The sequence below is a fragment of the Pantherophis guttatus genome, chromosome 10 (genome assembly GCF_059756535.1).
Source record: "Pantherophis guttatus breed Tessera chromosome 10, ASM5975653v1, whole genome shotgun sequence".
NCBI classification, from domain to species: Eukaryota; Metazoa; Chordata; class Lepidosauria; order Squamata; family Colubridae; genus Pantherophis; species Pantherophis guttatus.
The window spans coordinates 17,381,696-17,405,000 of NC_142072.1; the positions used below are offsets into that span (position 1 = coordinate 17,381,696).

General features: G+C 40.7%; 1 protein-coding gene across 5 annotated transcripts in view; it reads left to right on the plus strand.

The window, feature by feature from the left end:
- Window positions 1-2,385: 2,385 nt before the first annotated feature.
- The window catches only part of UBXN11 (UBX domain protein 11), a 29,358-nt gene continuing 8,438 nt past the window's right edge, over window positions 2,386-23,305 (plus strand). For 3 of the 5 annotated variants that reach the window (XM_087876288.1, XM_087876291.1, XM_034413536.3), the window contains exons 1-10: window positions 2,386-2,485; window positions 4,184-4,277; window positions 4,743-4,780; window positions 5,695-5,805; window positions 7,247-7,347; window positions 8,562-8,616; window positions 9,537-9,619; window positions 10,725-10,839; window positions 13,028-13,245; window positions 20,581-20,658. In XM_087876288.1, coding sequence (XP_087732414.1) covers window positions 4,213-4,277; window positions 4,743-4,780; window positions 5,695-5,805; window positions 7,247-7,347; window positions 8,562-8,616; window positions 9,537-9,619; window positions 10,725-10,839; window positions 13,028-13,245; window positions 20,581-20,658 — 864 coding nt within the window. In that variant the 5' untranslated portion in view covers window positions 2,386-2,485; window positions 4,184-4,212. The remainder of the gene's footprint in view (window positions 2,486-4,183; window positions 4,278-4,742; window positions 4,781-5,694; window positions 5,806-7,246; window positions 7,348-8,561; window positions 8,617-9,536; window positions 9,620-10,724; window positions 10,840-13,027; window positions 13,246-20,580; window positions 20,659-23,305) is intronic. The other 2 variants (XM_087876289.1, XM_087876290.1) reach the window with 2 other exon arrangements.

Sequence of the window (23,305 nt, forward strand, 5' to 3'; positions counted from 1 at the left end):
TAGCTGCTTGATTATTATATAGAGAAAATGTGAGTTATATATATATCAAATTAGCTTGCTAACCTGCATATAGATTTGAGAAAGGGAAACTGAGTACATTCATCTCAAAAAGGCAAACCAAAATTAATTTCTCCCTATTGTCTATGCAGCACATTTGGCAGGAAGTCGTACATTCTACCAATATATGGCTCATAACGTTTTCTGCCTTCCTGATGGAACTAATAATATTTGAAGCAGGATGTCAATCATGATACATCTATTGAAAATTATATTTGAAGATACATCTGATTGGAAACACTGAATATATGCATTTATGCTTAGGTTATTATGTTTTAAATAAATTTAAATACTGAATTATTACGTTTTAAATACAGTGAAGTTGCTAGTGAATTTTTGCTCGTTCCTCAGCATGTTATGATTTTTTAGGGGGATATATATTGTCAGGTTAATTAAATTAATCACCTCCGTGAACACAGAGTAAAATAATTTGGATGGGAGGCAGGATTTATGGAAATCTCTTATTTGTTTGCAAAAAATGAATCTGCTGGCTTCTAGGCGTTTTGCTTTTTTTAATTCAGTGTGCATGCGCTAATGCTTAGACAGCCAAAGTGGCAGATCATCTGATCAGCAAGTAGGACTATGCATTCTTCAAAAATGATCAGAAGATTGTCTTCAGAATGCAAGGGGTGTGAAGCAGCACCTCTTTAAAGCAGCTAATTTTTTTCAAGCTTCCTCAGAAAAAAAGACACAGATGAATAGATTTATTAATAGCTGCAGATACTTTAAACACGTGCTGGATTAAGGCTTCTGCAGATAGCAGAGGAAATAATCTGAACGATTTTCAAATCATGCACCACTCTACTGATATTGAAGGGATGCGGTGGCTCAATGGCTAAGACGCTGAGCTTGTCGATCGCAAGGTTGGCAGTTCAGCGGTTCGAAACCCTAGTGCCACGTAATGGGGTGAGCTCCCGTGACTTGTCCCAGCTTCTGCCAACCTAGCAGTTCGAAAGCACGTAAAAAAAGCAAGTAGAAAAATAGGGACCACCTTTGGTGGAAAGGTAACAGCGCTCCGTGTGCCTTTGGTGTTTAGTGACGCCGGCCACATGACCAAGGAGATGTCCTTGGACAGCGCTGGCTCTTCGGCTTTGAAATCGCCCCATAGAGTTGGGAACGACTAGCACATATGTGTGAGGGGAACCTTTACCTTTACTTACTGATGTTGACTGTAAATTGGGAGGGACCAATAAATCTGAAAAATGGTTAGAGATTCTCTGTTACTTTCACCGCCCTGAGTCCTTCGGGAGAAGGGCGGTATATAAATATAATAAACTTAAACTAACTTTCAGGGCCTTTTAATACCATGGAACTGAAAAATGTCAACAGGAAGGCTGCATTTGTCTAACTTGCTTGGGGGTTTCCCCAAGACACTTGATCGATCCGTGTGGCAATCCTAGGCTAGATGCGGCTTGTTTGATTTAGCAGAATCTTCTCGCTTTCATCTTCCTCTCTTGTCCTTTTTTGACTGCACAAAAATTGCATACCAAAAAAAAGAAAATTGCCCTAATAAAGTGAATTCCACTTTCATCTATCTTTGTGCTATTCGAAAGTCAGTGCATCAGGAGCAATAGCCAAAATCTTCCTTAAAGAAAGAAAGCCCCTTGTTTACAGCATTGCAGAGAAAACAACACGAAGGCTTGCCCAATGTCAGTCTAAGGAAGAAAAAAAGGATTTTTACAAACCACAATGCCCAGATTTATTTAAATCCAACGTTATGTTTATGCCATGATACATGGGATGAATGCAAACACAATGTTTGGCTTTTGGCATTCTCATCCCGGATAGGCAGTTTGGGTTTTCTAGATATTTGACATTGTATGGGGTGAGCTGAGACTTATAGGAATTGGAGTCTATGGACAGCCAAGAAAACAAACTGACGGATCAGAGTTGAAATCCAGCAGGTTCTAACAGTTTCTGGAGAACTGGTAGCGGAAATTTTGAGTAGTTCGGAGAACAGGCAAATATCGCCACTGGCTGGTCCCAGAGTGGGGTGGGAATGAAAATTTTGCAATATCCTTCCCTCAGGAGTGGGGAGGGAATGGGGATTTTGCAGTAGCCTTCCCCTGGAGTGGGGTGGGAATGGGGATTTTGCAATATCCTTCCCCCAGGAATGGGGAAGGAATGGGGATTTTGCAGTATCCTTCCCCTGGAGTGGGGTGGGAATGGAGATTTTGCAGTATCCTTCCCCTGCCACGCCCACCAAGCCACGCCCACAGAACCGGTAGTAAAAAAAAAAATTGGATTTCACCACTGAGTTGCCTTTTGAAAAGCAACTTTTGAGAAGTCCAGCTTGAACAAGGTAGGGAGGCTGGCCGCGCTTGGAATGTTGGGAAGTGTAGTCCCGGGAGCTGAAGCTGGGGCGGTAGCCTAGGCAACGGCCGGTAAACAAGATGGCGGCGCCTCTCTGAAGCCTCCGGAGGGGATGGTGAGTCCAGCCTAGGAGTGGGAGCCCCCCCCGACGCCCCCCCGCCCCTCGTTTCCCCACCTGCCCTTGACAAGGCTGCCTCATTGCGACGAAAAGACCTTCAGAAAAATCCCCGGCGCCTCCCTAAACTAGTGGGGCACGTTGGCTCTCCATCTCATCCCAGCGAGGTGGCTTCCAAGTTTTGAAGACCGTGTGAAAGGGCAACAGGGACGGGGACAAATTTTATTGGGGGGTGGGGGTGGGGGAGATGGCGATATTCCAACGATATTCCATGGCAGAAAAGGTCTCCTCTGAGCCTCGGCAGCTGACTCCTTAGCAAACACCACCAGTTGCCTGGTTTGCTCAATGTAGTCTGTTCCCATAAAAGAGAGGTCTTCAAAACTTGGCCGCTTTAAGACTTGTGGACTGCAACTCCCAAGTCTTAAAGCGGCCAAGTTTTGAAGACCTCTGCCATAAACATAGACTTGATTTCACAAGGCTCAGACCATGGCTGGCTCAGACCCTGGAAGTATGCGCTGAAGCTTAAATTCCCCCATGGCTTTCCCACCTAGCCTAAGAGGTTGTCTGAACCCAGCCAAGGAGTTCCCCTGGTCTTAAGAGGGACCTTCATCTCAGGATAAGGAGTTTAGAATAAATTAGGCAGTGACAATGTCTTGGTAAGAATAGAATAGAATAGGGGTAGGGGTAGGGGTAGGGGTAGGGGTAGGGGTAGGGTAGAGTAGAATAGGGGTAGGGGTAGAATAGAATAGAATAGAATAGAATAGAATAGAATAGAATAGAATAGAATAGAATAGAATAGAATAGAATAGAATAATAGAATAACAGAGTTGGAAGGGACCTTGGAGGTCTTTCTAGTCCAACCCCCTGCTTAGGCAGGAAACCCTACACCACTGGTTATCCAACATCTCCTTAAAAACTTCCATTGTTGGAGCATTCACAACTTCTGGAGGCAAGTTGTCCCACACAAATTCCTTGTGTGTCCAATCACACTTGGCCAATAAATTCTATTCTATCCATAGCCAATAATAATCTAAGAGATAAAGTTTAATTATTGAGATGTATTCTGTGTTTTTGGGTGGGCTGCACCAAGGAAGGCTCATTCAATTTCATTGTACACATGTTGTTCATTGACAATAAAGGTTTGAACTTTGAACAACTAGAATGCTTTATTGGCCAAGTGTGATTGGACACTCAAGGAATTTGTCTTCGGTGCATAAACATATTATGTTATAATAATAATTTTAATTAGCAATTTTATGATGTTTGTATCTATATTTTTCTTGACTATACACCGACTTGAGTCCTACGGGAGAAAGGCGGTATAGAAATATAATAAATAAATAAATAAATAAACTCTCTGTGTACATAAAACTTATAAGTGATAAATGGGATGATGGGAGCTGTCATTTCACATATGTAGGACTGTCAAATTGGCCAAAGCTAGAGTCAAATTTACCACTCAGTGGGGCAGTTACTGCTACAAAAAGAATATTGCTCATGTTTATCTCCTGCAGAGACGATAATACTTCAGGATTATCTGGCACTACTGCTAACTCTTTTGCATTCCAGTGTGTATTCATGTGTTGTAATCATGATATAGTTCACCTGAGGATATTTTTGCTGTTTTGAGCAAACGGAGTATAATTTTACAAGATGGTTTCCAAAGTAAAGCATTTTTTACTTCTTTTCTCCACCTAGGAATTAAAACTTTGTTCAAGGGGGAAAACATGTCATCTCCCTTCTCTTCTCTCAGCAAGATTCGTAGAATGCCACTTCAGTTGCAGCCAACAGAGTAAGTGAGGGCTTATTGGAGGAAATCATCTAAATCTGTGGTAGAAAAACATCCCATATTTTGGCTTCTGAATATTACAATAGATGGACAGTTCTCCCTCTTTTCAATGACTAAAATGACCCTTAAGCTTCTTCTTCCAGTAGTGAGAGCATTACATAGGAGAATTTAAATGTTTCTAATACACTTAGTTTTATTCAGTTTTACTACAGTTTGAAACTATTAGTCATGAACTTGTATATATTTGTATTTTTTCCTATTTTGATGTTACGTATTCATACAGGAAATCCTGTAAATCTTGTTTGAGTTATGCATATAGTCTAATTTCCTTAAAAAGAAGAACTAAAACATTCCAAAGAATAATTTGTATAGCAACCCTGCAAATGTGATTATATTGACATGATAATTTGAATGAATTTTCCTCTTTATTTTTTTTAATTGTTTCTCCCATTTGTTTCTGGATTTTAGGAAAAAGGCAGGACCACTCCCGATAAATATCCAGAATGGTAAATTGACAAAGCTTCATACCTTTTATTTTAAATACTGGTTGTAAACATTGTAAGCTTTTTCTTATAGTTTAATGATCCATAGGAATATTTTCACATCCCAGGTATTCAAAAAAAATGCTTGTGTTTAAATACCATATCGTTAATGTTAGGGGTGAAATCCAGCAGGTTCTGGAGAATCCGTAGTGAAAATTTTGAGCATTTGAAATTTGAAATTTCAGAGAACCAGCAAATACCACCTCTGGCTAGCCCCAGAGTGGGCTGGGAATGGAGATTTTGCAGTATCCTTCCCCTGCCACGCCCACCAAGCCACAAACGCCAAGCCACACCATGCCCACCAAGCCAGGCCCACAGAACTAGTAGTAAAAAGAAATTGGATTTCACCACTGGTTAATGTTATATATTTCCATAAAGGTTTTAAAAATCTACCAGCAAACAATTAAAGTACAAAATGGTATGAAAATAACCTTTGGGGCATATATAGGAAATATGGAACTAAGAAAGGTCTGCTTGATCTGACCAATTGATTTGATCCGATTGTCTTTTACTGCCATATATATGACAATTAGTAAATGATCGTAGTTGAAATTAATGCTGTTTTAGTGTGTTACACAGTGACCTTGGGGAAAAATCTGCTTTGAATCAGCTTTCCCTTTGTTATATCAGTCTATATGGGAAAATGATACAATTGATTTGATATCATGTGGCCATGGATATTTCTTTCTAAACAATGGAGTCCTTGGTGCTTTCTGAGCTTGGTTGTTTTCTTGCAGATGTTTCATTACCCAACTAGATAACATCATCAGTGCTAGAAGAGTGTGGGGCTTGCTCTCTCTCTTTTTCTGTAAACAAGCAGAATAAAGAGAATATCATAGGTTTGCTCTTGATAATAGTGTAATTCCTTTGATTCACAGAAGATGAAGCTGCTATGATGGATGAAATTCTAGGGCCAGGAGCTCAAATTCCAGTACAAATTAATTTGCCTTCTTGCTCAAATGGAGCTACAGCACAATCAACCATTCTTGGTATGAGTCAAAGAATTGGACATAGAATTATGTAACTGCACTGGGTAATGCTAAGCATGTATATTAGCCGCACAGTCTCACTTTGGAATGAGTAAGAGTAAGTTTAATCATAATTCACTATACAGTTTAAAAAGCTGACTCAGACTTAATTAGACCCATGTTCCTGTGCTAAGAATACTTTGTGGTTCCTTATAGAATTGGACTAGAATTTGGATTCCTAAAAACCTCAATATGACCTTTGCAATCATATTAAAAGCAACTGTGTTCTCTTCGCTGATGATGTTAAACTATTCAACACCACCGACAATGCAACTACCCTTCAAAAAGACCTTGACTATGTGTCAGATTGGTCTAACAAGTGGCAGCTTCAAATCTCAACCAACAAATGCTCTGTCTTGCACATTGGCAAAAAAAATCAAAATATAAAATACAAATTAGATGGACATGACCTTGTGTAGATGACCCTCACTCTGTCAAGGACCTTGGATTATTCATTTCTAAAGATTTAAGTGCCAAAGCCCACTGTAAAACATTGCCAAAAAGGCATTAAGAGTTGTTAACCTAATCTTGTGTAGCTTCTTCTCTGGTAATATTGTACTACTAACTAGAGCATACAAAACATTTGCTAGACCAATTCTTGAATACAGCTCATATGTCTGGAACCTGCACTGCATATCAGACATAAATACAATTGAGAGAGTCCAGAGATATTTTACGAGAAGAGTCCTCCATTCCTCTACCCGCAATAAAATACTTTATGCCACCAGACTTCAAATTTTGGGCTTAGACAACTTAGAACTAAGCCGACTTCAGTCTGACCTAAGTGTAGTACATAAAATTATTTGCCACAATGTCCTACCTGTCAATGACTACTTCAGCTTCAACCACAATAATACACAAGCAAATAATAGATACAAACTCAAGGTAAACCACTCTAAACTCAATTGCAGAAAATAAGACTTTAGTAACAGAGTGGTCAATGCCTGGAATGCACTACCTGACTCTGTGGTTTCTTCCCCAAACCCCCAAAACTTTAACCTTAGACTGTCTACTGTTGACCTCACCCCGTTCCTAAGAGTTCTGTAAGGGACGTGCATAAGAGCACCAGCGTGCCTACCGTCCCTGTCCTAATATTTCTTTTTACTCTTACTCTTTTCATGTATTCAAATTATGTTTATACTTTTACCTGTTATCTTATATATGCTTGACAAATAAATAATTTTTTTAAAAAATAGAACAAAACCAATAAAGCCCCTCTCCCTGAAATCAGATAGCTTCTCCTCACGAAAGTGGAGATACTGCTATAGGTAAAGAGCCAATGTAGACAACATAGCAAATCTTCTGGAAGTATGCCCCATTTTTCAACAATACAAAGTGCCCTTAAACTGATTGCTAGCATGAAGGCTCACTTCCCAATTGTCCTCATGTTTCATGTCTTCAGGAAACGCTCCGACTGATATGGAGTTGATGACTTCTATGATGCAGAAGATTGCTTCTTTGGAGCAGAAAGTCAAGAGCCAAGCACAAGCCATCCAAGAGAAGGTGACAAAACAACCAGTGCAGAAGTCGCCCTTGAACTATTCGTAACAGTTCAGACTGGAAACTGTTGAAATTTTCTTAAGATTTTACTAACCATTTTGTTATTTTTAATTTTTTATGCTATTTTTTTAGGCCAGCTTGTAGTAGATATCTCATTAGGATAAGCAGCAAAATTAAGGAGAGTCATGATAACAATACAAATAGTATAAAACAGGTAATATAATAAGATCAAAACAACACATTAAATGAGACCAGAGGATAATAAATGTAGAGAATTTGGCACAAGATGTGCAAAGACATTTAAAAGATACAATAAAAAAACCTGTATGCTAAAAGGGCATTATTATAGTTGCTGTTACATTGGTATGTTTGGAGTTAATACTCAGAAGTGTTTTCTTTGACACGGCACTTAGGGAAGATTGCAATCTTAAAAGCTGAATAGATATACCTGAAAAGAGGTACAGGTAGTTCCTTGACTTATGACTGTAACTGGGACCAGGAATTTGGTTTTATGTTGCTATGGTTATATGTCGAGGCACCACATAAGCAGAAGTAAATTTTTGATTTTTGATTTGGCACTAGTTGTTAAGCAAACATGGTGGGTGTTAAGTGAATGGGGTGGGGTTGTTAAACAAATATGGAGATTGTTAAGTGAACAGGACAGTTGTTAAGCAAGTGAGCCAGTTGTTAAGCGAAACCATTCTTTGGGTAGATTTTGCCATAAACTGGTAAAAAGCATTGTGAATCAGTTACATGACCATGGAACGCCATGTCTGGTTTTAAAGCTGACTGTAGAAGAGCAGGCAGGACTAGGTGGCGGAGTTAAACGTGTCATTAGCTTAGAATTCTTATGTGTCCACAAATACTCTAAGTCCAGCCCCCCTTGAATTCCTTTGACCCTTATTGAGTACCAGATTAGTGTGGGCCATTAGTGGACTAAATTCTTGTGCGTGGGCTTGAATAAATATTTTGTGCTACGGGTTAATGTATGGGCCCTAATCTTTTGCACTGTCAGGGGGGACTAGAAATAGTCACAGGTAGGAGAATTTTTCCAATGCAGATAATGAAGCATGAATACTGACAGTTGAAAATAGATAGGGGACTAACGTGCTTTCCAAGTTTCAGAAAATTGCCTGGCTCTATGTCTATAATAATCAAGTTGAGTTTGCATTAATACAAAAAGCAACTTGTTTTGGCCTTTGCTTTTGGGTTGGCAGAATAAGAAGATCAGAGAACTTGAGGAGCAGATCAAAACTTTTCAAAAGAGAACAGGTAACGTCGCATTACCCTTTCTTTTCTTTTAGTCCTCAACAGCCGGCAGTGACAATGTCTTGGTAAGAATAGAATAGAATAGAATAGAATAGAATAGAATAGAATAGAATAGAATAGAATAGAATAGAATAGAATAGAATAGAATAGAATAGAATAGAATAGAATAGAATAGAATAGAATAGAATAGAATAGAATAGAATAGAACAGAACAGAATAGAATAGAATAACAGAGTTGGAAGGGACCTTGGAGGTCTTCTAGTCCAACTCCCTGCCCAGGCAGGAAACCCTACACCACTTCAGGCAAATGGTTATCCAACATCTTCTTAAAAACTTCCACTATTGGAGCATTCATAACTTCTGGAGGCAAGTTGTCCACTGATTAATTGTTCTAACTGTCAGGAAATTCCTCCTGAGTTCTAAGTTGCTTCTCTCCTTGCTTAGTTTCCACCCATTGCTTCTTGTCCTACCCTCAGGTGCTTTGGAGAATAGCTTGACTCCTCTTCTTTGTGGCAGCCCCATCAGATATCGGAAGACTGCTATCATGTCTCCCCTAGTCCTTCTTTTCATTAAACTAGACATACCCAGTTCCTGCAACCGTTCTTCATATATTTTAGCCTCCAGTCACCTAATCATCTTTGTTAGGAAAGAAGATGGGAAATGCGAAACAAGAGACCATGTTTCATGCATAGCATTAATAGAGAGATGGATTTTAAGACTTTGTAGACTACTAAGATCTGAAACTGATGAAATGTGGAAAAATAATATGAAAGATATATATATATATATATCCCAAAGTAAACTCGTCTTATTTACTGTTCTGAATCAGAACATTTATTGATTTTTCGTTTGGTATAGTTTAATATTTCAAAGAAAAAAAAAAGGAATTCCAAATTCTTTTTTTTTTTTTGGCCTCCCTATAGAAAAAGCGTCACCAGGGGCAACCCGAGTTGAGGAACTGGAAATGTTATGCCTTCAGCTGCAACGTCAGGTTTGGGAAATGGAGGTTAGCTACATAATGGAAAGACATTATTTTTAAAAAATTCTTTTTCCCTCTAGGAATCTGAGCTTTTTCATGAATTCAAGGAAAACTGACAGATGTTGAACTGGAAAACTACAGCGGGTTTATTTATTTATTATTTATTTATTTATTGGTTCGATTTATATGCCGCCCTTCTCTGGAGACTCAGGGCGGCTTACAAACGGCTTACGGGCCCGTTTTTGGCCTCCCCAGCCACCAGAGAGAGGATTTTGGATTTTTTTCCTTGAAGATATTTTGCTTCTCATCCAAGAGGCTTCTTCAGTTTTAACTGAATGGACAACATGCAGTCAGAACTGAAGAAGCTTCTTAGATGCGTAGCAAAATGTCTTCAAGGAAAAAACCCCAAGAATGTCCAGTTTCTTTTTGAAAAGCATCTTTGGGACAATCCTGCTGATAGTTAGACTTGTGATAAGTCTAAATATCAACTATTTTGGGCCGAGGGGACCAAAAATGGGACGTGTGGAGGCCTCGGGAGGCCAAAAATGGGCCTGTATTTGGCCTCCCCAGCCACCAGAGAGAGGAGGGGAGGGAGGGAGGGGAAGAGACACACACACAAATACCCCCCCCCCAGGCAGCAACATCCCTTCACTAATCTGCTTTCCACCCCCAGGAGCGTAACAAATTAAAGTTTAATTTGTGTGTATTGTTTAATAGACTGCTAAATTGGCCACGCCCACCCAATCACACGACCACCTAGCCACGCCCACCCAGTCACACGACCACCTAGCCACGCCCACCCAGTCACACGACCACCTAGCCACACCTACCCAGCAGGTCCGGCCCCCCAACAGGCTGAGGGACCGTGAATTGGCCCCCTGTTTAAAAAGTTTGAGGACCCCTGCTATAGGCCATATCAAAGCACATATCACCAATAAAATTCCCTAGTTAAAAATGGCCTTAGTTGACTTGCAGGAAAATTAGCAAATTTCAAATTTTAACAAACTTAGTTTTTCTATTCCATCTTGGAATGTACATATTTTGTCATTGCAGATAAAAAGATGAATGTACCAATTAATACATACTATCAATTTTCTTGTCCTCTGAATTTTCTATTTCCTCTCCCATAAAGCGGTTTCTGAATGACTATGGATTGATCTGGGTTGGGGAAGACCCAGATTCGTTGAGAGAACTGGAGTCACGAGAGGAAGAAGAGAGTCTGACATCAAGGACTTTTTGGAAACCAGGTTAGCTGGGAGGAATGACTTTTTTTTAAAGAAGCATGAAAATATACTTCATCGTTTATTTTAATCTCATCTTCTTCTCCCCTTTCTCTATTGATTTTATGAATAATGAAAGGCATATTATCAGTTTCTTGAAAGAGGAAACGGTCTTTTTTTTCTTGGCAAAATTTCATAAAGTAGGTATACAGGGGTGGGATTGAAAAATTTCAGCAACTGGCTTGCTGCCCGATTGCTGGGTGGGCATGGTCATGGGGGCATGACCTACTTGGCCTCCTGCACCACAGCGGGGGGGGGGGACGACACACGGAACGTTATCGCTCTCCCCAGGCTCCGTAAGCTTTACTCGAGCCTCCAGGAGAGGGAAAACGGCCTCCTCTGGGCACCGGATGCTCTCCAGAGGCCAGAAATGGGCCCGTTTCCAGACTTCCAGTACTTCTGGTAGGCCCATTTTTCTCCCTCCCCAGGCTCTGGAGGCTTTCCTGAAGCCCCCAGGAGGGCGAAAGTGGCCTCCCCCAGGCACTGGAGGCCCTCTGGAGGCCGGAAATTGGCCCGTTTCCGGACTTCTGGTACTTCTGGTAGGCCCATTTTTTGCTCTCCCAGAGCCTCCGTGTGTGCTCTGCACTTACCTGGCATCCAAAACGGGCTGCGTGGCAACTCCTGGGAGGGGCGGGGTGGGGTGGGCGGGATGAGCCAGCCCTTGGAACAACCGGTTCGGCGAACCAGATTAAAATTGGTGAGTTTTAAATCTGGCCAATGTATTTAATGTATTTTAAAGGGTTTTTAATGTTTGTATTATGTATATTTTACTTTCTGGCTGTTCACCGCCCTGAGTCCTTCGGGAGTAGGGCGGTATATAAATTTAATTATAAATAAATAATTATAAATAAATAAAAATTAACATCCGGTTTTCCCGAACCAGTCCGACTGGCTGAATCCCACCCTTGTAGCTATGTATTTTGATATCTTCTCCCCATCAGTGTTCATTATATAATCCTGCTGATATGTCTATAGAGATTCTCAATTATCCATGTTGTGTTTGTCCCAAAGATGTTTTTAAAAGGCAATTGGTCATTCTTGGGGTTTTTTCCCTTGAAGACATTTTGCTTCTCATCCAAGAGGCTTCTTCACTTCTGACTGAATGGTGGGACATTCAGTCAGAACTGAAGAAGCTTCTTGGATGAATAGCAAAATGTCTTCAAGGAAAAAACTCCAAGAATGTCCAGTTTCTTTTTGAAAAGCGCCTTTGAGACAATCCTGCTGATAGTTAGATTTGTGATAACAAATAGCAAGACTTTCAGGTGGGTCTTGGAAGAAAGCTTTTATTGACTGCTCCCATCAAAGCTGATTTGTTTTATATACTAGGAAACACAAATTGGCCTTTTTAGTCCTCAGGGAATTGTTCCACTCATTCTTCTATTCAGATGAGTTTGGAGATTCTTCTGCCATATTCCTAAATATTAAATATTTGATCTTTGTTGTTTATAATTCAATTGAATGCTGTGATTATTTTAGTTATATACTTTGAATTATATTGCAGATCCTTTGGAGGAGGCTTTGCAGTGAGAATTACTGTAGAAATTTAAAATATATTTTTAAAAGCCACAAACATATCTTCGTTTTTAGACTGTGCTATGTAGCTCTCCCTTGGGGGGGTGGGGAATCACTATACCTGTAGCATAAGATGAGAAACTTATCAGATAAAGCAATGCCTTTGTTATAGAAATGTAGATAATAACATTCCGTGTGTTTGCCACCATATACCAAACTAATGCCCCCCCCCCAAGTGTAGTTAGACTACAATTCCCAGAATTCCTATCAGGAGGGCATCTGGAGCAGTGGTGAAATCCAAATTTTTTTACTACTGGTTCTGTGGGTGTGGCAGGGGAAGGATATTGCAAAATCTCCATTCCCACCCTCCCTCTGGGGCCAGCCAGAGGTGTATTTGCTGGTTCTCCGAACTGCTCAAAATTTCCGCTACCAGTTCTCCAGAATCTGTCAGAACCTGCTGGATTTCACCCCTGGGCTGGAGGATATCACAATTGGGTTTGGGAAGGTTGCATTGGAATGTTGGTTTTGCTTCAGCAAAGCTGCAGTTCAAATACTAAGCTTGCACTAAAATTCAGAACTAAATATCACGGGCTGGAAGATGCCTTATCCTTGCCTTCCCACAGTCACTTCTCTTTTCATACAGGTGAAGCCATCATTTCTGAAACCCCAATCAATTTTGATTTGATTTTCAAGAATCTGACAGATTTGAATGTGCTGGCTGGAGAAGGTGTGTCCCAAATCAAACACACTACAGGTGGAGCTCGGTTGAAGCGCTTGGATTCAGTTCCGATCACCTTCTATCAGAATGGGATTGTCATGTTCAATGGACCTTTCCGGTCATACGAAGAGCCTTCCACACAGGTAGGAATCAAGCTTCGAAGAAACGAAATAGTTGACTAGCAGCTAATATAAGATTATCTGAGATTATCTGATAGCATTAGCCCTGATGTTATTGCGAAATTTGGGTAAGGAAACCTCCAAGCTTATAGATCACCAAGGATCTCTCATTTCAACCCTGAGCTAGAAATATTCTCTTTTATTGGAATTTGAGAGTTACTAGTACATGTACAAAATAAGCCTTTTGTGGCAGTAACATTCTCCCACAACCATCGCCAAGCCCCTCCCCTTCCTTATATTGTGGCAGAGAATGGCAAGAATCTTATCTTTTAGTGGATCATTGGGCATTTTGATCATTACATTTGAAAAGACTGATAAGGTAAGAAGCTGCAAAGATGCAACATGTAGTTTGTCAAACTGATGTGGAACCGCACTTATTCCATGTTGGGTCAAGACATACATCTCTGGAAGTTCAGCCTTGGAATAAGCAGTTTCCAACATAAATAGTGCATGGTATGTAATTTTATGCTTCCCAGAAACAAGAGTTTTGTAATATTACTGTTAATGATGGTGATGATGATGATGATGACCATGCTTGAAAGAGAAAACAAAATGTGGAACTTGGCAGGGAAACATGAAACAAAAAGGAAGCACTGGGGACTCAAAATAGCAGCACAGAAGGGGAAATGAAAATAAATGAAATGAATGAAATGAAATGGGATAATAAGATATGGAGAAGTTATTGAGAAGAATATTGAATTAGCAAGTCCAATTAGAGAAAAGAAAGAAGAAGGATTCCAACTCAAGTGAATTGGGTAACAGAAATATTACAGAAATTAACAGAACAGAAAAACAGCACAGGGACCTTGGAGGTCTTCCAGTCCAATCCCCTGCTCAAGCAGAAGACCCTAAACCCGTGATGGTAAACCTATGGCACGGGTGCCACAGGTGGCACTTGAAGCCATATCAGTGGGCACACTAGCTCAGCTCCAGCACATATGCGTGCCCCGGCCAGCTGATTTTCGGGCCTTCTGGGCCCACCAGAAGTCAGGAAACACACTGTTTCCGGCCTCCAGGGTAGGGAAGGCCATTTTCACCCTCCCCAGGCTCCTAGAAAGGCTCTGGAGCTTGGGAGAGTGAAAAATGGGCCTACCAGGCCCACCGGGCCATCGCGTGCCAAAAGTGGGGGGAGCACGTGGGGGCCGCACATAGAATTATGGATGTGGGCACGCGTGCATATGACCCCTCCCCCCGTGCTCCCCCCGCTTTTGGCACACGATGGCAAAAAGATTAGCCATCACTGCCCTAAACTATTTCAGACAAATGGCTGTCCAGTCTCTTCTTAAACACTTCTAGTGATGGAGCACCCACAACTTCTGGAGGCAAGCCAGTCTACTGGTTAATTGTTCTCATTGTTAGGAAGTTTCTCCTTAGTTCTACCATTCTACCGATTTCTGCCTTTGTTCAAAATATCCTGTCTTGAATGGATTACCAAATCTGCATTTCTTAAAAGCTGGCCTCAGTTTAGTATCTGCTTTGGGGGGCAGGGAACTGTGGCTCTGAGTTTCTGTCTTCCTTAAGATTTTCTATTTCTCTTTTAGGGGAAATATATTCTGCCTTTTTAAATATTTCTCAAAGTGTTTCATTCTTCTAGGAAAGGGGTGGGTGCTAACTTTCTACAACAAGCCATTTCTAGGACTGAGAGATCTTTTCTCCTCCCTTAATGTTTCGCTGTTTCCCTTCTGAAACCCAGATCTATCTTCTTTTACAGTTAGCAAGCTTGAGCCTAGCTGTTGTCATAGGCTCTTTGAATCAGGGGTGAAATGCTCCCAGATCGGACCGGACCGCCTGATCCGGTAGCGATTTTTCCCTGTGGTTCGGTGATCCGGTAGCGATCGCCGCCTGGGTGTCATTACTTCTTGGTTTTAACCAGGAAGTAATGTTTTTTTACATTCTATGCATGTGCAGACACACTTCCACGCACACGATTTTCCGAACCAGTAAGGAAGATAAGTAGATTTCACCCCTGATTTGAATGCATCATGATTTTAAAACGTAATGTGTGGGGAAAGCACCTTTCCCTTCCACCTATGGCTTATTTCCAGGGGTGAAATGCTCCCGATCTGGTAGCGATGGAGGCAGGTGGTTCGGAGAACCGGTAGCAAAAATCCCTGCCCACCCCCCATGCCCAGCTGAGCCGCACAATCATCAGAGGCTTTTTTTTTACTTTTAAAAGCATTTTTTCTACAACCTCTTTGGCAAAAAAAATGCTTTTAAAAGTAAAAAAAAAGCCTCTGATGATTGCACAGCTCAGCTGAGATCGTCAAAGGCTTTTAAAAGCACTTTTTCTACAAACTCTTCAGAGGTTGTAGAAAAAAATGCTTTCAAAAGGCTCTGATGATCCCAGTTGAGTTGCCTGATTGGCAGAGGCTTTTTTTTTTTTAAAAGCTTCTGAAGATCCAAGCTGAGTTGCCTGATCGGCAGAGGCTTTTAAAAGAAAAAAAGCCTCTGCCGATCAGGCAATTCAGCTGGGATCGTCAGAGCCTTTTGAAAGCATTTTTTCTACAACCTCTTCGCCGAAGAAGTTGTAGAAAAAAATTTTAAAAAAGAAAAAAAAAATTGGCCACACCCATCCAGTCACATTACCCTCTCCCCCATCAAGCCACGCCCACAGAACCGGTAGTAACAAATCTTAGATTTCACCACTGCTTATTTCCCACAGTCTCTCTCTCTCTGTTTCCAGAGATTTCTGAAAAACAAGGGTTCCAATATTGGGATGTTGACTCTGGCTGCAGGTTTTATTTTTCTCGCAAAGAACTGAAATTGTGAAATAAAAAAACGGTAGAGAACAAGGTTTTTATTACTTCTCATTGGTTTGCCCTCTTCAACTGGAAAGCTTCACGTTTGAAGAGCCACGTCCTATTGATTCTCAGCCTGAAAGGGAGTTGGCGGAAGTGAAAATGCCATTTGGCTTTCTTTTTCAGGCAAGCACAAGAATCTCTGTATGTTGCCTTCATAGCATTTCAAGGTCACTTACTGCACATCTGCCAGGAGGGGAAACTGCTTCCTGTTTTCAGCCTGCTGCAGTTCCCCATCCACAATAACCAAGCTGTCTGGGGCCTTTACCGCATGCTTGGTGTGACCTTCTAAAGCAGTGGTTCCCAAACTTTTTCAGTCCACCGCCCCCTTGGTGCTACAAACTCATCCTCAGTGTCCCCCACCCCTATAAATAGCATTGTTCGGAATAGCGGTTTGCACGACCCACTAAGGAAGATAGTAACAGTAAAATTCAAAACTGTAACAATTAATTGCACATTTATTCAAAATCCAATTTAAAAATCTTTTGTTAATTCAACAAAATTGTGGAACACGATCCAGTGATACCAGGTTTTCAAAGTCTGATAGTCATTTATCAAGAACCTTAGTAACTACTTACTTGTTGTGGAATGATGAGACCAACGCAACATTTCTAGGTTAGTCAGAGACAGTGTATTGCGCAATAGGTTCAGAGCCAGTTTTGTACATGAAGCTTTGAACAAACAGAGAACTTTGTTACAATGGTTTTATACACTTCTAAGACAAAGGATTCTGTTAACTCAGCAGTTTTATCATTACAGACATTTGTTACATCAAATGATATTTTTCTAATTACTAAGTTTGTTACATTATCTTTGCCAAACAGTCATAATTCTTCTTGTAAATCACCGAAGCATAGATTCAAATTATCTCTTGTTGATATTTCATGTGGTCATCCTTGGTCTCTTTAACCTTCAAACTGTATATCACCAAATGTCTCTATTTCTGACAACCGAGGGGCCCCTCTTATAGAATGTTTCTACTTCAAAGGAATTTGTCTGCCTTTGTACTATTTCTACTGGATACATTTGCTTCTCTCAAACAAGCACATTTTCTTTCTTACAATACTATGAATAAAGAGGACCCTTCAGTGATCATCTAGCTGGATCCGCATTACCTACATTATACTTAGTAAACTCAGTAAAATTTAGTAACCACTGTTCAGTAAATTCTTAATGTGATGGATGGGCTTGATGAAATGATACCAGTTTCCCAATGTCTGGTTTTAAGGTCACTTAGCAGGAATCTTAAATCACCACATTCAGTAATCTGGAGTCGATTTCTTTGCTTGGAGAGAAGTTGGGTGATCACACCGAAACCATGTTCCACCAAATATGATGTTGCAAATGCAACAAGGAGCTTCTTAACCACTGTCCATAGTGCAGGATAGCAATTAGAAATTTCCTTCTGTAACCAAAACTCTTGGTACGATTTCTTAAACTTTGGCTTCAGCTCAGTGTCATTTTGCAGCTCTATTAGTTGTTCCTCCACTACGCCATCTTCCTCAGTATCTGAAAATGGATTTATCACCCAATCTGGAATTTCCATCAAAAGAAAACCTTGATATCGCTCAGACATATCTTTATGCAGCGTGTCCAAATGGTCACAAAAACCTTGCAGATCATCATTTTATATCCTACCTTTCTCTTCTAGCTGGGACAAGCTCGGAAATTGGTATAGCTCGCGACGGCCTATATTGCACTTGAATAGAGTTAACTCTGAAATAAACGTAGAGATGACAAATTTGGCCTTAATAAGATTGACCTCATTTCCTTGCAACTGCAAATTCACTTCATTGAACTTTGCAAACAGTTCTGATAAATAAGCAATGTCATGCCTGATTTCTTTGAGTTCATCACTAAGGTAATGTCTGATGGCCACCTAATGTCTTCACCTCTGCAGGTTCTCAAAGATTTCTGAGACCAGTGTTGAATACTTAAATTTCAGTAGTCACCAATCCCAGTCTTAAAATGAGTTTGGAATCAGTGGGAGTCACTGATAACAATGAACTACTAGCTACTGATAATGAGTCCAGTCCTACCTTTTTTTTCCTTTTGTCCAAGTTTTGCAAGTACTTTTTCCAAGCATATGTTTTATTCCACAGTATACAAACCATTATTGTTAGGGAAAAAATTGCTCTTCCAAGCAATTTTAAAAGACACTGTCAGAATGACTCTGCTCTAAGCCGGCTTTGTGACTCCTTGAAAAGCACATGCTCCAACACCTGAGGAGGCAGGAATGGGCTGCAGGTGTCTAGAATTAAAAGGTGTGTAGTCCTCCTGCATGAGAAGGGTTGCAAGATGACCTCCAAAGTCCTTTCCAACTCTTACTGATACTGGCCCTGGCTTTCTTGGCGGAACGACAGTGGCAGCAATGACGGCGGCAGCGGCAACGACGGCGGCAACAGCTCCCACATACACACACATGGCAGCCCACCTGGATCCTCGGTAGGGGGGCGGCAGGCCTGGCTGGCCTCATATTAGCCATCCAGGGAAGGCCTCTGGTGACATCGGGGTCTGTGGCAAAGCTCCCGATTTCTCCAAATGCCTCTTTCTTACCATTGTAAGGGGATGGGCTGCGGTGCGCAAACTTCAAAAGCTGTTCCGCTGCCGCCTGCATCGCTTGCTTGGAGCTGGTTTGGAAAGGGAAAAAATGCAGCCGAATTAGGCGAGACACGCCCCACCCAGATCCCTCCAAACGGCTCTCCCTACGGTAGCCTTCCCTCTGAAAAGCTGTCCTGCTTCTCCTCTGCCTGCATTCTGTTACAGGCTCTCCACCCAGGTAGTGACCGGTGGCCCCGGGGAGTGGCGTCCTGTTGGTCTTGGGGTGGGGGGGGTGCAGAGCCAGTAACAGTATGCAGGTAGACAAGCCGGAAGCGCTTTTCACATCCCCAGGTCATTCGCTGCAAGAAAGAGCAGGCGCTCGAAAGAATGGGCTCCGTTTGGGTGGGTGGTCACTGTTGGGTAACGTAGTTCAGCGGAGAGGCTACCAAAAGGAGACCCGTTTGGAGGGATCTGGGTGGGGCATGTCCCGCCTAATTCGGCTGCAGTTTTTTTCCTTTCCAGACCAGCTCCAAGCAAGGGGTGCACAAACTTCAACAGCTCTTGCGCCACCGCCTGCAGACGATCCGTCTGTTAAACTACTGAAGTTCGCAGATGACACAACAGTGATCGGTCTCATTCGAGACAATGATGAATCCGCATACAGATGGGAGGTTGAACAACTAGCCTCGTGGTGCGACCAGAACAATCTGGAACTGAACACACGCACTTTAGGCATGAAACCAGTTTATTTATTTATTTATTGGTTCCATTTATATGCCGCCCTTCTCCGGAGACTCAGGGCGGCTTACAGTGCATTAAGCAATAGCTTTCATACTTTTGTACATACCTGCTTAATAGGGCTTTGCCCCCCCCCCCCAAGCGGTGTTCTTTTTTATACAAAGTCAGCTTATTGCCCCCACAAACCGGGTCCTCATTTTACCTACCTCGAAAGGATGGAAGGCTGAATCAACTTTGAGCCTGGTGATATTTGAACTTGCAGTAATTGCAGGCAGCTGGTGTTACTTAACAGCACTTTAGTCTGCTGCGCCACCAAGGCTCTTAGTCAAAATCAGTTGGGTGACTTTGGATCAATTTATTTATTTATTTATTATGATTAGACTTCTGTGCTGCCCATCTCGTCAAGGCAACTCTAGGCATCTTACAGTCAAGAAATTAAGAGACCAAATAAAACATTAAAACCATAAGTAAGAGCCGTACAGATAAAAAATTCAGATAAAATTTGATTAACCATGTTGGAAAGGAAGGGAGCAAAATAGGCATGCAGTAGAATTTTTAAAAAAATTGAGAAGAGACAAGTGTAATTGAATTGTTGGATTGCATGTAAATTAAGCCTTTGGTTTCTTAGTATAATAAAGTACATTCTTACCTAATCCACAGAATAACCAGTCAAGAAACTTGAAAAGACAAATTATAGTCTAGACAGTTGATGAAATAATGCCTCCCAAATAGGTCTCTGTCTAGCCCTCCTTTTTATTTAATTCTTTTTTATTCTTGGCCTCATCTTTATTGGTTGCTATCATTGCTGGGCTGGGTAGCTCTCATTCCTTGATGTTCAGTTTTCACCAGGTAGCCAGTAACCAAGTCTAGTTGCAGACTGGGTCGCTCATTGGTCTTCTCATGTCCAAGCCTGCATTTTTTAAGATGGTTTGGTTTGTTCTTTTTACCCAGGCCATTCCCTATCTGCCATTGCTACTCAATTCAGATGGAGTCCATAAATTTTCCCACAGAAAATGTTGACCCATTTAATTTCTTTCTTTCTTTCTTTTTTTAAATGGTGGGGAACAATCAATATTTTCTATCTCACAACCCTGATAAAAGGGGACTACATAAACGGAAATAGATAAGGTGTCAACAGGCAAATAATTTGAGTTTTTCTCCATTGCGGTTGCTTTGTCACTCTGGGGGAAATCTAATGAGTTGGTTCTGATTGTGGTTTCAGCGTTGCCTGCGAGATATCATGGATGGCTTTTTCCCTTCTGAGCTGCAAAGCCGTTACCCCAATGGTGTCCCATTTCAGGTATATCTTTATAGCTTCCTGTTTTTGAATTCATGGTTTCTTGTTTGTCAGAATTGAAAATTCCGAGGTCATCATGCCTACAAAAAAGATACTCTACTACAACTTAATTCTGTGTTGATTCTGTGGTTTTATGACAATGGATCCATACAATCAGCGCAGTTTCTATGAGGTTTGTTGAAGTGTCACTGACATATGGATGGAATACTTTCTGGTCAAGTTATTGTACCTAATTTTTGTTTCATTCAAACAACAGGCAACTGGTTTTTGTTGGGTTTTTTTTGCAAGCTGTGAAAGTTTTTGTTTTTTTAATTATCAGTCCAATTGAGGAACTGAGAATGCTTGTTGTATCAGAAACTGGAACAATTTTTCTCCTCAAACCTTCTTTAGAATAGCTTAATTGTCATTTCTGTATTTTTGTTTTAAAGTAACTCTATTAATGATAGGTTTTTTCCCCTTTTTCTTCTTAGTTTGCATTTCTTTAAATTTCCTTTTTAAAAATACTGCTTTATTATTAAAATACAGATAATAAACATTTAAAAACCATCTATTAGTGGTAGCAGTTTCCACTAATGAAAATTAAAAGGTATTTTCAGTAGGTAAATACAATGTTTAAGAATACCACTGGATATTTAGATCAAATTCTATTAGAAAAATTAGTTTAGATTTTCATTATGTGACTCAGGGAAGCAACAGAGAAAAAAAAATACTGGAAACATGAAAAGCACATTGTCTCTAAAAAAAAAAAAATCTTTACCAGAGCAATTTACAACAGTCAAAAATCAGAATCTATTTTTTTTTTTAAAAAAGCAATAAATAAAAATACAGTTTAACTAGATATTATTAGGATAGTTTCTTTAGGAAGAATGGAAAAAAGATAAACCCACAAGTTGGAAACAGAAAAAGTTAATCAGCAAATAGATTTTTTTTTTTAAATTGAGAAAAGACAAATGCAGTTGAATTGTAGGAATCTGTATAAATTGAGCCTTCAGTTTCTTAGTGTTATAAATTTTTGGAGTTCCTGATGATCTCTCATCCAAATATTAACTAGGTTTACCAAATGCTTTTTTTTTTAAGATTAGTGAAGATTGGCAAAGTGCTACTGTCCAGCTAAACATTTGCCGATTTAATAAAGCAAGCAACGTGAAATGTAATTTCCTTGTTTTATAATTATAATTATCACAAGGTAGAAACAAATATCATTTTATTTATTGAAATCAAACCCAAAATAAAAGTAAAATGACATTTGTATACCAAAAGTACAAAAAGGCCTAAAGAAATCCTTTGAAGGCTGTTCATCATATCAAACTCAAGGGCTTGGAAATATTAATTCCTGCTGTCCTACAAAAACAAAAATCTGTCAGATTGACCTGGGTCAGCTAACAACAACAAATATGAAACTTTTCTGCCTGTGTGCATAAAGAAATAACATAGCAACATATATAGGATGAATTTAACAGAATTGGAACCACAGGGGCAAAATTGGCAAGTTATATTTATTTTATTAAACATCCGACATAGAACTGCTGAAGATAAAGATGCTAAACTGACTCTAAAGAAGAAGCTTTTATTACAGCTAGGCTGTCCCTCTTGTTCCCTGGGGAAATTTGAAAACAGACCAGTCTCATTTTGTGACCACATTGCTTAGTGACAGTCGTTCCGGTAGTCCCTGGTTACACTTCTTCAGAAAGAATTGCACAGGTTGTGACCATGACTTCCAATTTCTTGCCCGCTTCCCCACTGACTTGTTTCATGGAAAGCCAGTGGGGAAGGTTGCAAATCATGATCACATGACTATGGCATCTTGTGACTGTCAGGAGTCTGGGATGGTTGCTGAGTTCTCCATTTGCAATCACATAGCTGCAGGGGTGCTCGGCCCTCCAACCCTCCCACATAAACCAGACAGGAAACATGGCAAAACAAATTCTACAGTATTATAAAGCTACATGAACAAAGTCTTGCAAGTCCAAGGGCCCAAATTTTGCCTCCATTTTTAACTACTTGATTCGTTAGTTTCTTTCTCCGTTAAGTGGCTGCAAGTTCCTGCCCCTCTTGTCTAATTGTTTCTTGGGTAGCATCTCCTCCTCTCTTTCCCCAAGATCATCCTTACCAGGGGTGGGTTCTACTTACCTTTGCTACCAGTTCGCAACAGGAGCATGCACAGATTGTCAAATATGACATCCGGGCGGGTGGGCGGAGCCTCTCGCTGCTTTTACTACCGGTTCTAAAGAACCGGACAGAACCAGGAGCAACCCACTGATCCTTACATTCCATTACAAATGCTACAACAGCCAGAACTTGATGGACTGGTACCACTAGTTCAGAACTGTGGCAAATCCAAACAGCCTTGGAAAGTCCTTGAGTTTTAATTTTATTGGAAAAGTGTTTTCTATACCACCAACAGCTTCTGTGAGCTGTGAGTTTCTTTCCAGTTTAGGGATTGGGAGAGTTTTTATTTTTTATATACTGTATTCAAGCCTGTGTTAGATCTTACTCTACAACAGGGATGTCAAACTCAAGGCCCGGGGCCCGGATCCAGCCCAGGGGGTGGTTAGATCTGGCCCCCGCAGGGCCACCCTGGAAACAGCAGAGGACTGGTCCGCGGTGCCTCTGCCAGCAAAAACGGAGCTCGGGAGGGCTGTGCGCAGCC